This window comes from Mobula birostris, chromosome X, assembly GCF_030028105.1.
Source record: "Mobula birostris isolate sMobBir1 chromosome X, sMobBir1.hap1, whole genome shotgun sequence".
In the NCBI taxonomy this organism is placed as follows: Eukaryota; Metazoa; Chordata; class Chondrichthyes; order Myliobatiformes; family Myliobatidae; genus Mobula; species Mobula birostris.
This window is the reverse complement of record NC_092402.1, coordinates 57,365,078-57,383,928: the sequence shown is the minus strand read 5'-3', so window position 1 is coordinate 57,383,928 and position 18,851 is coordinate 57,365,078. Positions and strand designations below refer to the sequence as shown.

The 18,851-nt window shown below is 38.4% G+C and overlaps 1 protein-coding gene across 3 annotated transcripts in view; it reads right to left on the bottom strand.

The window, feature by feature from the left end:
• os9 (OS9 endoplasmic reticulum lectin) overlaps window positions 1-18,581 on the bottom strand; it is a 74,687-nt gene extending 56,106 nt beyond the window's left edge. For 2 of the 3 annotated variants that reach the window (XR_011883945.1, XM_072249653.1), the window contains exon 1: window positions 18,270-18,576. Coding sequence is in view for 2 of the 3 variants with exons in the window: in XM_072249653.1 (XP_072105754.1) it covers window positions 18,270-18,413 (144 nt within the window). In the remaining variant the exon portion in view is untranslated. Of the gene's footprint in view, window positions 1-18,269 lie in introns of all 3 variants that reach the window. The other variant, XM_072249654.1, reaches the window with a different exon arrangement.
• Between the last annotated feature and the right edge of the window lie 270 nt (window positions 18,582-18,851).

Genomic DNA, 18,851 nt, shown 5'->3' with positions numbered 1-18,851 from the left:
CCTTCCTATAGTGAGGCGACCAGAACTGGACACTGTACTCCAAGTGTGGCCTAACCACAGTTCTTAATAGAGCTGCATCATTACCTCGCGACTCTTAAACTCTATCCCTCGATTTATGAAAGCTAACACCCCATAAGTTTTCTTAACTACCCTATACCTACGAGGCAACTTTCAGGGATCAGTGGACACGTACCACCAGATCCCTCTGCTCCTCCACACTACCAAGTATCCTGCCATTTACTTTGTACTCTGCCTTGGAGTTTGTCCTTCCAAAATGTACCACCTCACACTTCTCCAGGTTGAACTCCATCTGCCACTTCTGCAACCTATCACTGTCTCTGCAAACTTTGACAATCCTCTACACTATCCACAACACCACCAACCTTTGTGTCGTCTGCAAACTTGCCAACCCACCCTTCTACCCCTACGTCCAGGTTGTTAATAAAAATCACGAAAAGTAGAGGTCCCAGAGCTGAGCCTTGTGGGACACCACTAGTCACAACCTTCCAATCCAAATGTACTTCCTCCACCACAACCCTCTGCTTTCTGCAGGCAAGACAATTCTGAATCCACCTGGCCAAACTTCCCTGGTTCCCATGCCTTCTGACTTTCTGAATAAGCCTACCATGTGGAACCTTGTCAAATGCCTTACTAAAATCCATATAGATCACATCTACTGCACTACCCTCATCTATATGCCTGGTCACTTCCTCAAAGAACTCTATCAGGCTTGTTAGACATGATCTGCCCTTCACAAAACCATGCTGACCGTCCCTGATCAGACCATGATTCTCTAAATGCCATTAGATCCTACCTCTGAGAATCTTTTCCAACAGCTTTCCCACCACAGACGTAAGGCTCACTGGTCTACAATTACCCGGACTATCCCTACTACCTTTTTTGAACAATGGGACAACATTCGCCTCCCTCCAATCCTCCGGTACCATTCTGGTAGACAACAAGGACATAAAGATCCTAGCCAGAGGCTCAGCAATCTCTTCCCTCGCCTCGTGGAGCAACCTGGGGAATATTCCGCCCGGCCCCGGGGGCTTATCCGTCCTAATGTATTTTCTTTTTCAATCTTTTTATTAATTTCGAAGTATAGAAACAAAACATAGCAATAATACAAATAGTAGGAGAAATATTGTTACACTTAGGAAAAGTAATTGTAAAATCAAATAGTGTAAGTTAACAAAGCTCCCAATCATGTAGAACTGACAACGGATAATACAAATAAAAAAAAAAACTGAAAAAGAATCATGAAAAAGAAAAAAAAACAAAACCAAAAAAAAAAAACAAACCCCATCCCCAAAGAAAAACAGAATTAATCGACTAAACTAAAAGACTTGGGCAAAACTAACAACTTAAAAATGGAAAAGAAGAAAACCTCAGTGCCGACGACTCCATTCCCCTCCAACATCAGTACAGAGAGATAAAACAAGTTTGGAAATGATCAAATTACATCAAATGAAAATGCTGAATGAAGGGCCTCCAAGTTTTTTCAAACTTAATGGAAGGGTCATAAACTGCACTTCTAATTTTCTCCAAATTGAAACACACCATAGTTTGTGAAAACCAATGGAGGTTTTTTTTTGTGAAAACATTAGGAGGGTTAATCTCTTTCCAATTCAACAAAATGGACCTTCTAGCCATTAAAGTAAGAAATACAATCATCCTTCGTGATGAACAGGTTAAATTATTTAAGTCTATCATTGGTAGTCCAAAGATAGTAGTAATTGGATGAGGTTGTAAGTCTATGTTTAGGACCGTTGAAATAATATCAAAAATATCTTTCCAATATTTCTCCAACAAGGGACATGACCAAAACATGTGGGTTAAAGAAGCTATCTCGGAATGGCATCTGTCACATATTGGATTAATATAAGAGTAATAACGAGATAGTTTATCTTTGGACATATGAGCCCTGTGCACTACTTTAAACTGTATCAACCTAGGCTTAGCACATACAGAGGATGAATTCACCAACTGAAGAATTTTTTCCCATTTTTCAGTCGGTATATTCATCTCAAGTTCTCTTTCCCAGTCAGCTTTAATTTTATTAGAAACATCAGGACATAAATTCATAATTATATTATACATAATTGCTACTACACTTTTCTGAGAGAGATTTAAATCTAAGATTTTTTCCAAAATGTCCATTGGATATGGGTGTGGAAAATTAGGGGAAACAGTAATTAAAAATTTTCTAATCTGTAAATATCTAAAAAAGTGAGATCTGGGTAAATTATATTTATTAGGGAGTTGATCAAAAGACATAAAACAATTATCCAAAAATAAACCGTGAAAAGATATTATACCTTTGGTTTTTCAATCAAAGTAAGCTTGATCCATTGTGGAAGGTTGAAAAAGAAAATTTGATATAATGGGACTTGCTAGAATAAATTGATTAAACCCAAAAAATCTTCGGAATTGAAACCATATATGTAAAGTATGCTTAACTATTGGGTTATTCATTTGTTTATATAATTTAAAAGTAAAAGGAAGTGAAGTTCCTAAAACCGAACCCAAGGAAAACCCTTGTAATGAACTAGATTCAAGATTTACCCAATGAGGGTTTAAAGATACGTCCAAATCTCGTAACCAAAATTTTAAATATCGAATATTAATTGCCCAGTAATAAAATCTAAAATTCGGGAGGCGAGCCCCTCCTCCTTTTTAGATTTCTGTAGATACCTTTTACCTAACCTTGGATTTTTATTCTGCCAAATATATGAGGAAATTCTTGAATCTACGTTATCAAAAAAAGATTTTGGGATGAAAATTGGAACCGATTGGAATATATACAAAAATTTGGGCAAAATGATCATCTTAATAGCATTAATCCGACCAATCAAAGACAAAGAGATTGGCGACCATTTGGTAAATAAAAGTTTAATCTGATCAATTAAAGGTAAAAAATTAGCTTTAAATAAATCTTTATATTTTTTCGTAATTGTTATCCCTAAATATGTAAATGAATCAGTAAGCAATTTAAATGGTAAACGTCCATAAGTCGGTACATGCTTATTTAAAGGGAATAATTCACTCTTATTAAGATTCAATTTGTAACCAGAGAAGTTACTAAATTGAGCTAACAGATCTAAGATAGCAGGAATTGACTTCTCCGGGTTAGAGATGTATAACAACAAATCATCTACATATAATGATAATTTATGTATTTCGTTTCCACGGGTAATACCAACAATATTTGGCGAGTCACGAATAGCAATTGCTAAAAGTTCAAGAGCAATATTGAATAGTAAAGGACTAAGAGGGCAACCTTGCCTAGTGCCACGAAAAAGACAAAAAAAAGGAGATCTATAATTATTTGTACAAACCGAGGCTACCGGGGAGTAATATAACAGTTTAATCCAAGATATAAATGTCAAATTAAAATTAAATTTCTCAAGAACATTAAATAAATAAGGCCATTCAACTCTGTCAAAGGCTTTCTCAGCATCTAAAGAGATAATACATTCCGGGGTAGTAAATGAGGGGGTATAAACAATATTCATTAATCTCCTAATATTAAAGGATGAATAGTGATTTTTAATAAATCCGGTTTGATCCATAGAAATAATTTGAGGTAACACCTTCTCCAATCTAGTTGCTAGAATTTTTGAAAAAATTTTAGAGTCTACATTCAGAAGAGATATCGGTCTGTATGATGCACAATCAGTAGGATCTTTATTCTTTTTAAGAATTAAGGAAATAGACGTCCTAATGTATTTTAATAACTCCAACACCTCCTCTCCCTTAATATCAACATGCTCCAGAACATCAACCTTACTCATATTGTCCTCACCGTTATCAAGTTCCGTCTCATTGGTGAATACCGAAGAGAAGTATTCATTGAGGACCTTGCTCACTTCACAGCCTCCAGGCACATCTTCCCACCTTTATCTCTAATCAGTCCTACCTTCACTCCTGTCATCCTGTACTCTCAAAATTTCACTTTCGAAGGCCTCCCATTTACCAAGGGTACCTTTACCAATCCACACTTGCCAGATCCTTTTTGATATCATCAAAATTGGCCTTTCTCCAATTTAGAAAATCTATCCTCAAAATCTGCCGATCTTTTTCCATATTTACTTTGAAACTAATGGCATTATGATCATGAGATGAAAGGTGCTCCCCTACACAAACTTCTGTCACCTGCCCTGTTTCATTCACTCATAGGAGATCAAATATCACACTGTCTCCCCCTGAAACTTCTTTGTACTAATTAAGGAAACTTTCCTGAATACATTTTCATCAACTACAACAACCTTATGTTTCTTGTAATAGTCTGCAATCTCTTTCCAATTTGTTCTTCTAAATCCTGCAGACTGCTGGGTGGTCTATAAATATTGCCCCATTAACATGGCTATACCTTTCTTATTCCTCAGTTCCACCCATAAAAATCACACAAGTGCTCCAATCTGTCCTGACTGAGCACTGCTGTGACATTTTCTCTGACTGATAACGCCACCCCTCCGCTTTTACTTGCTCTCGTTCTGTCATGTCTAAAACAACTGAACCCCGGAAAATTAAGCTGCCAGTCCTGACCCTCCTGCAACCAAATCTTATTAATGGCTACAATGCCATAATGCCATGTGTTGATCCATGTCCTGAGCTTATTTGCTTTTCCTACAATATTTCTTGCATTGAAATATATGCAGCTCAGAATATTAGTTGCACCATGCTCAACTTTTTGATTCCTGACTTTGTCTGAGGTCATATCAACATCTGGCACTAATCTGGCCTGGCCAGCTGGTTCCCATCTCCCTGCAACTCTAGTTTAACCACCCCCCCCCCCACTCCCATGCAGTACCAGCAAACCTTCCCCAGCAGGATATTAGTTCCCCTCCAGTTCAGGTGCAAACCACCTCTTCTGTACTGGTCCCACCTTTGCTGGAAGAGAGCCCGATGATCCAAAAATCTGATGCCCTTTTTCCTATACCAACTCCTTAGTCACGTGGTTAACTGTATGATCTTCCCATTTCTGGCTCTACTAGTACGAGGAAAAGCTATGTACAAAGTATCTGCAAACATTAGTATTGAAGTAGTAAATAAACTACTTCAAAAAAAAAGAGGGACTCACATTAAAGTGCAGATTATAAAGATCACTGAAATTTTATATAGAAATTTACATATAGAAAGAGGATGTAAAAAGGGGTCGTAGCTCCATTTTGATTCTGATACTTTTGGCTTGGCTACAATTAAATCAGTAACTTTACATTAACAATGAAACATTAATATTTACATTATTAGATTAAATAATACAAATGTCAGCTAAGTATAGCACACAACAGGATAGTTATTTAAGATAAAGCAATGAAAATGAAATGCAGGTTTAAGATAGCACTGTGAAACAGCGATGCCTTACTGGTAGCTCACAAAACTACTTTTATTAAATTATACTTTCTCTGGAAAACAATCACTGCAATCAATAACCTGTAATTTCCTTTTCGGAGTTGAGCTTTTGAACCGCCTGTACGACCTGGCGGTTTTTGCTGTGTGAACTAAAGTCTCAAAGGTGTAGGCAGTATAGCGTGTACGGGCTGAATCAAAGCAGCAGGGCCTCAAGGAACGAGCCGAGATTTGGCTGACTTGAGCGCCAGGCCAGATTAGAAAGGTCAGGTACGGGCCAAATTGAGGCAACAGGGTTCAAGCCTGAGAGCCTGTCAAAGCAGCTGGGCCTGGGCCTGGGTCCGAGAGAGAGAACCGAATCAAGGCTTAGCTGACTTGAGCGCCAGACCAGATTGAAAAGGTCACAGTGTTGGGGCTGGAGGTGAGGGATGGGCCAGTGTTCAACTTGCTGCGTGGCAAGGTTTATTCGTTTCTGCGCTGAACTGAGGCTGTGGGCTGCAACTAACGGGCTCCTGGACTGGCTGCAGTTGACCAGCTTTGTGGCAATGAACTCAAGTTCTGAATGTTATTTGCTACTTTTTATCGTTTGAAGGATTTGTTCTTTTGTTTTGCACATTGGATGTTTAACACTCTTTTTAATGGGTTCTATTGAGTTTCTGATTTTTTGATGCCTGCTTGAAGATGAATCTCAAGGTTGTATAACGTATACAGTACATACTTGGATAATAAATGTACTTTGAACTTTTGAAAACAAACATGTTACCCTAGTCTATAACGAGAACACTACCACAGAATTGCAAGTAGGATGGGGCTCGCAACAGTCAACTGCACTACCGAAAATCAATTAAAGAACATCTATTTAAAGAGTAAGGGAAATGGAACTAAATGAAAGAACCCACAACAATTTTAGTCAATCAAATCGGGGTATTTCCACTAGATTATGTAAACGTGTAGAGGAAAGCTGCTAACAAACTAAATGTTTCATTACGCAAATATGAGGAAATCTGCAGATGCTGGAATTTCAAGCAACACACATAAAAGACCCTTAGGGTCTCGGCCCGAAACGTCGACTGTCCCTCTTCCTAGAGATGCTGCCTGGCCTGCTGCGTTCACCAGCAACTTTTAAATGTTTCATTACCCTCACTTTTAGAAATGCAGTCACAAGGTTTGACTGAAGTTATACAATTATGCCCATTCTGAATGGGAGTAACATTATCAAATAATGTAATCTCGAGTAACTACATCTTTTCTTGCACAAAGTAATTGTAGATTTGACCTTTACAGAAACTACTTTAACACAAAAACTGATCATATCACATGCTAATTTACAGTGCCTTCCAAATCAAGGGTAATTGGCTATCATTACACAATAAAAACAAATGATACAGCCACAGTGTTTACTTAGTGGCAGCATCATGAATTAGATTAGTAACTTTCACTACACCTCACAGCCATCTCAAATACAACATCGAGGAACTTGGAACTAACCATAAATTGCAGAATAATTTTTGCTAACACTTAAAGTTAACTGCAATAACTACTTTCTCTAACAAATAAAAGCATTCACTAATGTATGGGTAACTCCTGTCTGTGGACTGCCATACAAGTAGTCATTGCTACAATGTTTGCTAACGACTGGAAAGTAACACCTGTACCCAAGATAGAAATGGACACGCAAACTTAGGAACAAGTTTGCATGCAAGCTTCGTGCAAAGCAAAAAACTGCAGTGAAACCTGCCAATTTTTAAAATGCTAATAAGGATAGTCTAGTTAGTGCAAAACCTGTCAAGCAAGTTTATACACCAGTTAGCTGAGTTACAAAAACAAGCTCCAATCAATGCCACAAGTTCAGATTTCTGTGCCTTGAAATTCTATGAACCCCATTTAGGATGGGGGCAAGCTGAAAGCAACTGACATGCTCAGGCAAGGGGAAATCAGGAGGAGGACAGAAATGCAGATATGAGAATCGGATGGGAAATGGAAGGACAATAAGAAATAAAAGCAGGGTTTAAGAAACAGACACAGAATATGGGATCCTGAAGGCAGGCCAAAGATCGGGGGTTTTTGTTGGGGAAGGGGTGAAAGGTATGGGGAAGAGTACCACAAGGATTTATGCAAATTTCTCACATACTTCAGACCTTCAGGACATATTGGCATGGTGAGAGCAAGATCTAGTTGTCCCAAGAATTGCCTCATGATGGGCAACACTGTATAGCTTGGTCCAACTATTCATGCAGTGCTGCTTTTGAAGAATGGCAATCTTGCTTGCCCTTAGAAATTGCATCCGGGTCAACAAGACCATTCATAATAGGAGGTTTCCAGTCTAATTTCACTGCTGGTGTGATTTCACCCACAATTAATTTTCAATCACACGACCAAAAACTAAAATCCAAAACTATCCAATCCAAATTTCTCAGCATGAAACTCCTCTTGTGGTGCCACTGGCAATTTTTTTTTTGCACTTACGGGGGGAAGAGCTGGGAAGAACAAAAATAGCTAGATGGCCTGGGATAAGTATTCTTCAACTATCAAGTTTGCCACGCTCTAACCACAAACAGGCACCATGGCTTCACGCTGTCCTCAAAAGATTGAGCTCTCAAATTTAGCCATCAATTTAAACTGATCTGCTAAATTGTAGATTGGGACCAAAACACAAAACTAGTTTGTCATTAAAACCCCAATCAAGTCACAAATATCAGAGAAGAGAATATGGTATCTTTTGTTTATTCATGATGTACTATGAAGTGCCCTGCTGAACCACTGCTCAAATACATAAAGGCGCAAAAAAATGTAGCTTGCTAGCATCTTTCATATATTTCAAAACCTTTGACATATTCAAGGCTTCAAAATGCCTTGGCACCAAGAGAACATTTCACCTAGAGTAGTCAACACCTGGGTAGAAAAAGAAAACTGGCTGCTACGCAGTTAAAAACAATTCTGGAACACTTTTAGACGATGCACCTGTTTGTGTCACTGGAAAGTATTAAAAAAAAGCAAGGTTGTACAAGAATGCTGGCAGAACCTAATTACAATGGTAGGGAAAGACCAAATATTTGGGCCATTCTACTCTTAGAGGTGTATATTATGAAAGGCACAGATAGTGGGTAGCCAGCGACTTTTCCCCCAGGATGCCAATGACCAATACCAGAGGACATCCATTTAAAGGGAGTGGAGAAAAGTTTAGAGGAGGCGTTAGAGAGTGGTAGGTGCCGGGAATAACCTGCGTAGGTAGAGGCTTAAACAATAAGGATATTTAAGAGATTCTTGGATAGGCACACGGATGGAAGAAAAATTGAGGGTTAGAAGCATGTAGGAGGAAAGGTTTAGATTGATCACAAGATGGTTTATATAGGTCAGCACAACATAGTGAGCCAAAGGGCATGTACTGTGTTATATTGTACTACTGTATGTTCTATGTACTTCGAAGAGACACAAGAGGTCCTTAAATGATGAGTGGTTGGACAGGCTAGATTGGACAGCACCTAAAATAAGAGGCCATCAATACATGCCCAGTAAGGAAATGAAACAAAATTCTCCTTGGGTGCCAAGAATGTGCAGCTCACTGAAATATTAAATAGCTAGGCTAAATAACACAAGTGGTTCACATGAAATGCATAAAATGGTATAGACAACATTTCCAAGCTTTGCATTTGGTGCAACTCCACTACCAGATTGGTAGTATAGATAACTCTACATACAGCTATTCGGGTAACTGAAATTTACACTTTGAGAATTCACAAATCACCACTCAAAAAACATGCAATAGGAAATAAAATTCACTCACAGAATGTGTGTGTATGTGGAGGGGGGGGGGGGGAGAAAGAGAAGAAACAAAACTTATTTTCAACTCACTTCTATTAACACATGCAGATGATGCCACTTAGTTATGGAAAACAGTGATGCAGACCTTTGCTTAGGAACGTAAACCCCTGTACTACAGATGAGGGTGGCTCACCAACATGCAGTCTCAGTGGTGAATGAATGCATACTTCTCACAACAATCATATTCCTGACCTCAGCTATTTTATGGTGGGATTATGTTATGTGACGCTGGCTTTCAGTGGCTCCCTAATGAAAGAATATCACCAAGCACTTGTCACTTCACAGACAGAGATGTGGACTTATTTGCCCTCGGTACAATTAAAAATCCATTGATTTCAGCAAAACTAACTTGAAAATGAGGCAACACACACACACGCAATACTGGAAATCAGGCATTCACACAAGAGAAACACAAAATAAGAATGAGAACACTCAACTGCGCCATACACAATGAATCATCAATAGTTGAGCTTTACTTACACCAGTGGCATTCTGACACTTTGTTACATTATATAAAGAATCAACAGAAGAGGGAAAAAGTGAAAACTGCAACATTCTTTCTAAAATTTTTGTAGAAATTACAATATCAGAATATCAAAAAAAACAAACACTTGCTCTTAACTGGTCAGTGTTTTGCTCTCAAGGAGTCTATTCATCCAATTCCACCAGCAACAATTGTCTGTTACCTTCATACTTTTATAATGAAGTGCAGTAATCCTCAACAAGCTCTCATAAAGGCGGTTTCTCCAGACTTCCCTATTGAATAATTTAGAGGCACTTTTCAAAAAAAAATAATGATGGTGTCTACTTCTTGCCTACAACCATTGACAATTTTGAAGATGGATTCTTAAGTTTCTTCTTAAGCCTTCCCTTGGAAGGAAAAGGTACCAGCCTGTATAGTTTAGCTGGAAGTAATACATGCATCAGACCAACAATATTATACATTCCTGAAAGTGAACTTAGTCTGCACAGTGACACACATGGTTTTCCTCTCCATACCAAAATCTGACATATCACAATATTTTGTTGTGCAACTAAATCTTGCCACACTGACTTTTCATATGCATATCACCAGTCAACTGCTTTGGAAATAAACAGCTGCAATTTTTTTTTCCCCAGATGTGGTGTCTGTAGTTTGCATACACCCAAACACAAATTTAATTTTGCTTCCTCAAATGAAACAGCAAGGCTCTTTTGGGTTTCATTTTGTGACTGCCTGTTTGGAGATGAATCTCAAGGTTGTATAATGTACACATACTTTGACAACAAATGTACTTTGAACTTGAAATATTCTGCTGATACCACCCGCATTCAAGCAGGTATCTTAGAAAATAAGTGGCAGTCTTGCCAGTCTATGAAATGGAATGTGAAAATAACACCAGTTACTGTGGAATGCAATTTGCAAGACATTTAGATACAGTACTTTAAAGACAGATTTTGAAACCATTCTGAAATATGCATCCTCAATGAAATTATAAATCTCTAAAGATTACTAGTATATTAATTAAATATTTGCAACCCAAAAAATGAATTGCACGTGCATGTATGTTTTAGAAACACTGTACAGTAGTTCCATCTGCAAGTGAGGCCAAAAAGTTCTACTTTAGTCTCATCTGACCACAAGCCCTTCTTCCACATCTTTAAAGTATCTTCCAAGTAATGCCTTGCAAAGTCTTTACAGGCAAGGATATGCTCAATTTTTAGCGGTACATGTGGCGTAAATCTCATACTGCACATCAGCTGGGTAAGAGCATACCTACTGTAAATCATCATGCTATGGGGATGCTTTTCAGCAGCAGCGAATGGAAATTTGGTCAGAATTGATGGGAAGATGAATGCTGCTAAGTACAGAAAGATTCTGGATTAAAAATAACCTGCCACCCTTGCCAGAAAGCTTAAACTGGGGAGAAAGTTCATCTTTCAGCAGGACAATGACCTAAAGCACACTGCCAGAACCACCATATGATATTGATGTACCTGAGTGGCTCAGTCAGAGTCCTGACCTTAGTCCAATCAAAGATCTCTGGCAAAACCTCAAGATTGCTAGCCATTGCCGCTCCCCAACTGATCTGGCACAGCTTCAGCAATTTTTCAAGGAATGAACAAATCTTGTTCCATCACATTGTACAAAGCTAATAGAGATTCATTCAAAAAGTCTACTGGTTGTAATAGCTGCGAGAGGTGGTTTAACTAAGTACTAAGCAAGGGGAGACGAATAATTTTTGAGCTTCTGACATTTCACTGAGTTTTTAAGTTTTACATGCTTTATAATTTTCCCTGTGTTTTGCACTCTACTGTGGGGGCAGGGAGAGAAAGAGCATGTGATTTGCAAACAAAAATTCAGTTAAGTTGATCAAAATCCCTCATTTATGTGAACAAAGGGTTGGGAGCTGAATACTTTTTCAAGGCACTGTAATTCTAAGTAAAATCACCTCCAAATTCCTAGACTTGGGACTCAGCACCTCGCTTTGCAACTGGATCCTTCACTTCCTGACCAGACTACAACCAGTAAGGATAGGTAGCAATACTTCTGTCACAATTATTCTCAACATTGATGCCCAAGGCTGGGTCCTCGACTCTCTACTTTATTCGCTATACACTCATAAATGCATGGCCAGATTCTGCTCTAACTCCATCTACAACAGGGGTTCCCAAACTTCTTTCTGCAATGGACCAATACTGTTAAGCAAGACGGCCATGGACCCCAGGTTGGGAATCCCTGATCTACAAGCTCACAGATGCCACCACTGTAGTGGGTCGGATGTCAAAAAATGATGAGTCAGAGTACAGGAAGGAGATAGCGAGCCTAATTGCATGGTGTTACAACAACCTTTGCGTCAATGGCAGCAAACAAAAGAGCTGCACAGGGGGCATTGAGAGCTTCAAGTTTCTAGGAGTGAATGTCACCGACAGCCTGCCCTGGTTCCACCATGCAGAAAAAGCACCAACGTCCTTAGAAGGCTAAAGAAATTCACCATGTCCCTTTTGACCCTCACCGCCTAGATGCATCATACCTTGGCATGGGGACTGCTCTGCCTTAGACTGCAAGAAACTTTAGAGTTGTAGACACAGCTCATCACATCATAGAAATCAGCCTCCCCTCTATGGACTGCCAGCATAATCAAAGACCCCACTCATCCCATACATTCTCTTCTACCCCCTCCCATCTGGGTGAAGATGCACAAGCCTGAAAGCAACACATTACCAGTCTTAAAGACAGCTTCTGTTTCTCTGTTATAAAACTATTGACCAATCCCCTATGACAACATGGACTCAACCTCAGTCTGCGTCATTATGTCCTGTGTAAGCTCATTACAAAAAAGGTTATGATCAAGGATCAGAGTTTTCTTTTGCAGTCCTGAACTCAAACAAATTAGCTCAATATTTTTAAACTGACAAACATCAGTAACTAAAAACTGAAGCAGTATTGAAAGAAAAAAGATGGGCAATAGAAAAAGGAAAAACTCCAGAATTTTTGTAGAGTGCCAGAAGTCAGTGAGAGATTTCTGAGCCTGTACCATTTATATCAAATATTGTGGTTCATGATAGAACAAAAAGTTTTGCATTTCAGTCTTGGATCTGCGTAATCTACAAAACAAGGAAGCTCATTAAGTCAGAGTAAGGTGCATTGACAGGAATTTAGCAGTGACTGGATAATCTGAATTTTCCTTTGATTTTAGAAAGTAGTATTAAGTAAAAACAGAAAATGATAAGAAATACACAGCAGGAGCAGGTGAGTAAACATCCATGGTAAGAGAACCAGGTAAAATGCCTGTCGTTAAGACTGAGGAAGAAAGAAAACAAGTTGGCTTCTAATGGACAATGGTGTCACTTTATTTGGACTATCAATGAGCAAAATGAGATGTTGGTTAAAGGATTAACTGCTATCAAGCCTGTAGAATAGTGTTGATATGGTCTTGAAGATCAATACTCAAGTACAGTACTGAGGGAATGTGACATAAAAAAATGGCTTTCAAATGAGGCATTAAAATGGCACCCTTGTATACACTTCGAAGGATGTAAAAGATAGTTTAGCACTCTGAGGGGAATTCTCCCAGCACTTTGGCTAGGGCTATGATGGCACATTAGACAGATTTTGTCATTGACGTCTGCCTTCTCTGGGATATGAGAAGTAATCCACACTTTCCATAGACTCCTTGTGGATTTTGATTGTCATTGTTGTGTTCTTGCGATCGGACAATTTCTCACAATATGATAAGTGATTCACTTCAAAAAGGACTCACTGCTTGCAATGTGTTTTGGATATAGAAAAATCATCAAATGAAAATTTTTCTTTTGCTCTCCCTCTTTGTTTGTCCTCTCCATCTTCATTACAATGAAAGTTGTCAAGAAGTCATATTAGGGGTAAAAAGAATAAATCCAGTTTATAAATTCAAGTAAATATATTCCCATTGTTGTGGGGCTATTTCTATTCAATCAAGCCAGCATGAGGCTACAAAATATCCCCAAAATAGTATCCAGATTTTAATTAAATCAGACCCCTTGACTTTTGTTTTTAAATAAAGATAGCGCAACAAAATTGAAGTTCACTCCCCATTAATATGTACAATTATAAACTCACTCCACTGAAAATGAAGAAATTGCATAAATAAATATGGCATGTTATAACTAAAGCCTCAATAAATGACTAAGTCTCTACTGAACATCTCATAGTATACAAATATCATTACTGTCATGGGTCCTTAAGTTTCTGAGTTAACAATTTCTCAGACTCTAGAATTCAACCTATGTAGCTGTTACAAAAGTGAATATTTATTCATTTTGTTGCAAATTAATTTTGATTTTTAAATGAAAAGATCACTGGTGTACTTCGTGATATTTTCATTTAAAAAATGACAAAACTAATTAATCCCATCCAGAAAATGCAGTAACCAGTTCTACTCTGTACAAATGATGCAAAGTTGTAACACTCTGAATAAGGTTGCACGTCAGCCGCCTCAAAGCGAGTCACTTAATATTCATAGCAAGTTCCAAAGATAAAACTTTGCAAGCTATTATTCTGAGTCAGTATACTTTGTCAGGTGCAAGCAATTTGCAGGCACCCTGAATTCCATCACAAGTCATCTACAGAAAAGGTTCTTTAATACTTTGAAGCATTGTTACCAAAATTTTAAGGAACAATTAATTAGCAAAGAAAAAAAATCAAGTGGGACAAAAATCAAATCAAGCCCAAAAGGTTCAATGTACACCACCAATAAAATTTTCAATGTTCAAAATATAATTAAGGCATTATTCAAAATTCAAAGTAAATTTATCAAAGACAATATATGTCACTAGATCCTATCCTGAGATTCATCTTCTTGTGGCATTCACAGTAATTACAAAGAAACACAGCAGAATCAATGAAAAACTGCACACAAAGTCCAAAGTCAGACAAACAACCAATGTGCACAAGACAACAAATTGTACAAATACAAAAAAGAAAAAAAGCAAAATAATAATAATAATAATAATATTGAGAACATGAGCTGTAGAGTCCTTGAAAATTGGTCCGTAGGTTGTGGAATCAGTTCAGTGTTGGGGCGAGTGAAGTTATCCATTCTGGCTCAGGAGCCTCGTGGCTGAGGAGTAATAACTAAACTTTGTCGTGTGAGTCCTGAGGCTCCTATACTTCCTTCCTGATGCCAGCAGTGAGAAGATAGCATGGCCTGGACGAGGCAGATCCTTCAGGATATATGCTGCTTTCCTGTAACAGTGGTCCTTATAGATGTGCTCAATGATGAGAAGGGCTTTACCTGTGATGGACTGGGCCATATCTGCTACTTTTTGTAGGCTTTTTCCATTCATGGGCATTGGTGTTTCCATATCAGGCCATGATGCAACCAGTCATTATATTCTCCACTGTGCATCTATAGAAGTTTATCAAAGTTTTAGATGATAGGCCAAATCTTCACAGACTTTGAAGAATTAGTCAGCCAAGTATTAACTGAATGTGTACCTATTGTAAAACTTTCCAAAATTTGTCACTGCAGCAGGACTACAAATAAAAGCCAAAGATCAAAATTGGGTGGAAGGTGGTGCTGTACAAGATATTTCCTTCTGTCTGTTAGATTCTACTTCAGAACCCAATTTGCGTGTTTCAACACCTTCCCTTGTAGCATCCATGGAACAAGGAATTGATCCAATTCCCCAGAGTATTTGTTAATTACATTTGTATTGCACTGGATTACAAATAGATCAAATCTGAAGACACTTACTGCTTCATCCACCTTCCCAATCCTCCAATTATTTTTACCACTTGCTTAAAACAGAAACATCATCTTCTAAGTGCAACCAATTCAAATGCATTTAGCCTTTAATGAAAGACAGTGGGTTCAAATGCCAATACAGAAATGTTGAGAACATAATTTAAGAACTGGCACTCCAGTGCAGCACTTTGTGAATCAGGCAAAGTCAAGAGGTGCTGACTACAAATGGAAAGTTACTTAATCACAGGTCAGGAATGGGAATGATGTGCATTATTCCCAGCAGAGGGAGCACTGTACTTTTGTAATTCTGTGTCATATATAACCTGTACACAAAGAACAGCAGAGGTATTCTGGTTGACGCTCTGGTTGCTACAAGTTTCACTTTAAAAAGCATTTATATTTCAACACAGAGTAGTTGGTATCTGGAATGAGCTGCTAGTGGAGATCAGAATCAGGTTTATTATCACTGACATAAAGTATGTTGTGAAATTTGTTGTTTTGTGGCAGTAGTGCAGAGTAGTAGATAAAAAATTTATACATTACGATAAGGAATATAAAAAAAAGCAGTACAAAAGAGCAAAATAGTGAGGTAGTGCTCATGGGTTCAAGGGCTGTTCTGAAATCTGATGGTGCTGTTCCTAAAATGTTGAGTCTGTGCCTTCAACTCCCGTACCTCCTCCCCCATGGTTGTAATGGGAATAGGGCATGAGAGATGGTGGAAGCAGAAACAGAAACAACATTTGACAGGCAGCTGGATAAGTACTTGAATAAGACATGGAGGGCTATAGAATTAATCATGATAGCCTGTACAGACACAGCAGGTCAAAGGGGCCATTTCTATGCTGTAGAACTATGACTAATGACTTTTTGTGCCCCTTCCCCCAACTTACTTGCTCATTACTACAATTTTACCACTGCTTAACAACACAGGACTTTGCACACTTCGAAAATCATCAACCTTTATAATTACACCTGCAGCATCAGAGAAAATTTAGCTTTTTCTTGACATCATCTCTCCTGGGAGGAAATTATAGCATTCCTTTTCACAACCTGCAATCAAGCTCATTACATATAAGGAAATAACACAAGCATCCCTTTACAGGGTGGATAGGAACAGACAAAGTAAGATCAGGGACAAGGAGAAAGTGCCAGAAAGATGCAAAGCATAAATCAGAGATGGGAGAGATAAATGATATTTGAAGGTAGCAAGATGGTACAGTGGGAAATACCAGTACAAGAAATTTGGATGGCAGGGCAAGATCATTGATGGATGTGGCAACAGTAGAATTGGTGGAGGAAAGATTGTAACATTAGAACAGGAGATCAAAAAAAAAGTAGGAAGGGTGAAGACCATGAGCAAAAGGAGAACAAAATAAGGTTGTGCTTTTATTTCCCAAATGTTGAAAATCCAGGATTAGGAGAGGAAGACTATTAAACTACAAGGATAGGCACAGATTTTCGTATGGATAATATCATTCAAGCTGGAAGACTCTATTGTAGCATCTACAGCACAGCAACAATATATCTATCAAACTAAGGCACACCATCTATCTTGCATAGGTTTTAAAATCTATATGTCAGTCTCATTAATCATTTACTTCCTCTATCACAGGACACACTCTGGTGCTTAACTCATGTGGCCAATTTTTATTTGTGAACATATATGGCCACTTATGCTATCTGACAATGTCACAAATAACTCGCTACATTAAATGACATCTTTTGTATTATGTAGACAATATATCAATTTCAAATTATCGTTCTAATTGTTATACTGAATTGCAACAGTCAAGGACTTGGTCTCAAATTTTCACGTATGGCGTTACATCAAGTAAGGTAGAAATAACAGATGCCATACTATCAATTCACTTGCTACATAAAACAAGTAAAACGGAGTCACAAGATATTACCACACGTTCCGGCAAAATCATCATCAGTCTATACAAAGTAAATATAAAATAACTCCTTATGTCTTTAGCTACAACTTCTGTTGTTCCACTGGCAACATTAAAAGTACACACTCAAATTATCAGAACCCGAAACACCAAAATAAAACTATAGAGGGAAACGGCGCAACGTGCATCCTATTTAGAACTTAGAATACGTTAATCAGAACTCTCCAATAGGAACAAAGAATTTACATCATAAATAAATAAAAATAAATATTTGGCTTTCTGTAGCAATTTTGTAACCTCAACGGATTAAAATGATTTAAGCGGCAACTGTACTATTGCAACGCGCATTTATACTTTAATTCAGTTTAAGTGTTTGTTACCATATGTTTGCCCTCGTCTTGTAACAAAAGTAACAAAGGCTACGTTTTCAAGCATTCATCTTAAATTTCTCAATAGCCACAGTCTGTTTGGCATCTTCGCTGATACAAAGAAATACACACTGCAGCAAAAGAAGTTTTAGAAGAATAATTGGCTTTACGATGGAATATCAGCCCCATAATTCCATGGAAAATCTTTGGATTCTATGAATATTACCGGAACTTGTATTTCACCTCAGCTCATCCTTATCAATCCAAATTAAAACGCACTATACAACACAATACGCGCACAAGACGAAAAACTACATTAATAGCCATTCACGAAAAACAGTAGAATTACACCCACACCTTTTGCTAAAATACATATATTTCAGTGGCACACCATCACTACCTGCCAGTGGCGGCTGCGTGACAGGAACTAACACAAAGCTTTCCTTCGATCAGTCCATGATAAAGTGAGCTGGTGAATGAAAGTATAGCACTTGAAAGGTTAAGTGACCACAACATTTCGAGCACCTCTGGCGCTGTGTGAACGAGTCGAGATTTGATTACACTCAAAGGCAACGGTGCCCAATCGCAACAGAAAGCCCCTGTGACAACACTGACGAACTCACCTGCCCCTTAATGATGGGATCCGAGAGGATCTCGATACCGTATTTCATCTCATTAAGCTCTTCAATGTTGAGGAAGGCTGAGATAAATAAAAACTGCATTGAACATACGATGACAACCGGGAACCTCCTTGTTATGGCCGCCATCTTGAAATAGCGCGGAGGCGTGCGCTATCTCATCCTAACTTTATCAGACTGGATCCTGCCTCCTTTTGTGTACTATTGGTCAACAAGAGCCAATCATGCCGTGACGCGCCGCCACACCGAATGTAAGTCTTTAACTCTCACGTTACTCGGATGGTACAGCACTGTGCACTGGATCTGGCAGACAACCTAACCTGATAATACAAGTTCCACCACGCTGATTGATCGGAGGGGTTGTCATGTTCTGAAAGATGATTGGATAATAATTCTGTCACTCATGATACAGCCCTTGTTGTTATAACGGGTCCAGTATTATGGTGGGCCTAAGACCTCTGCCTCGTCTCATTGGATAGTGAACGGAAGATTTGCCACTTTTCCCACAATGATTGGTTTACTAGAATGCCAATCGTGGTGATAACAAAGTTGACTTTCGTAGATCAT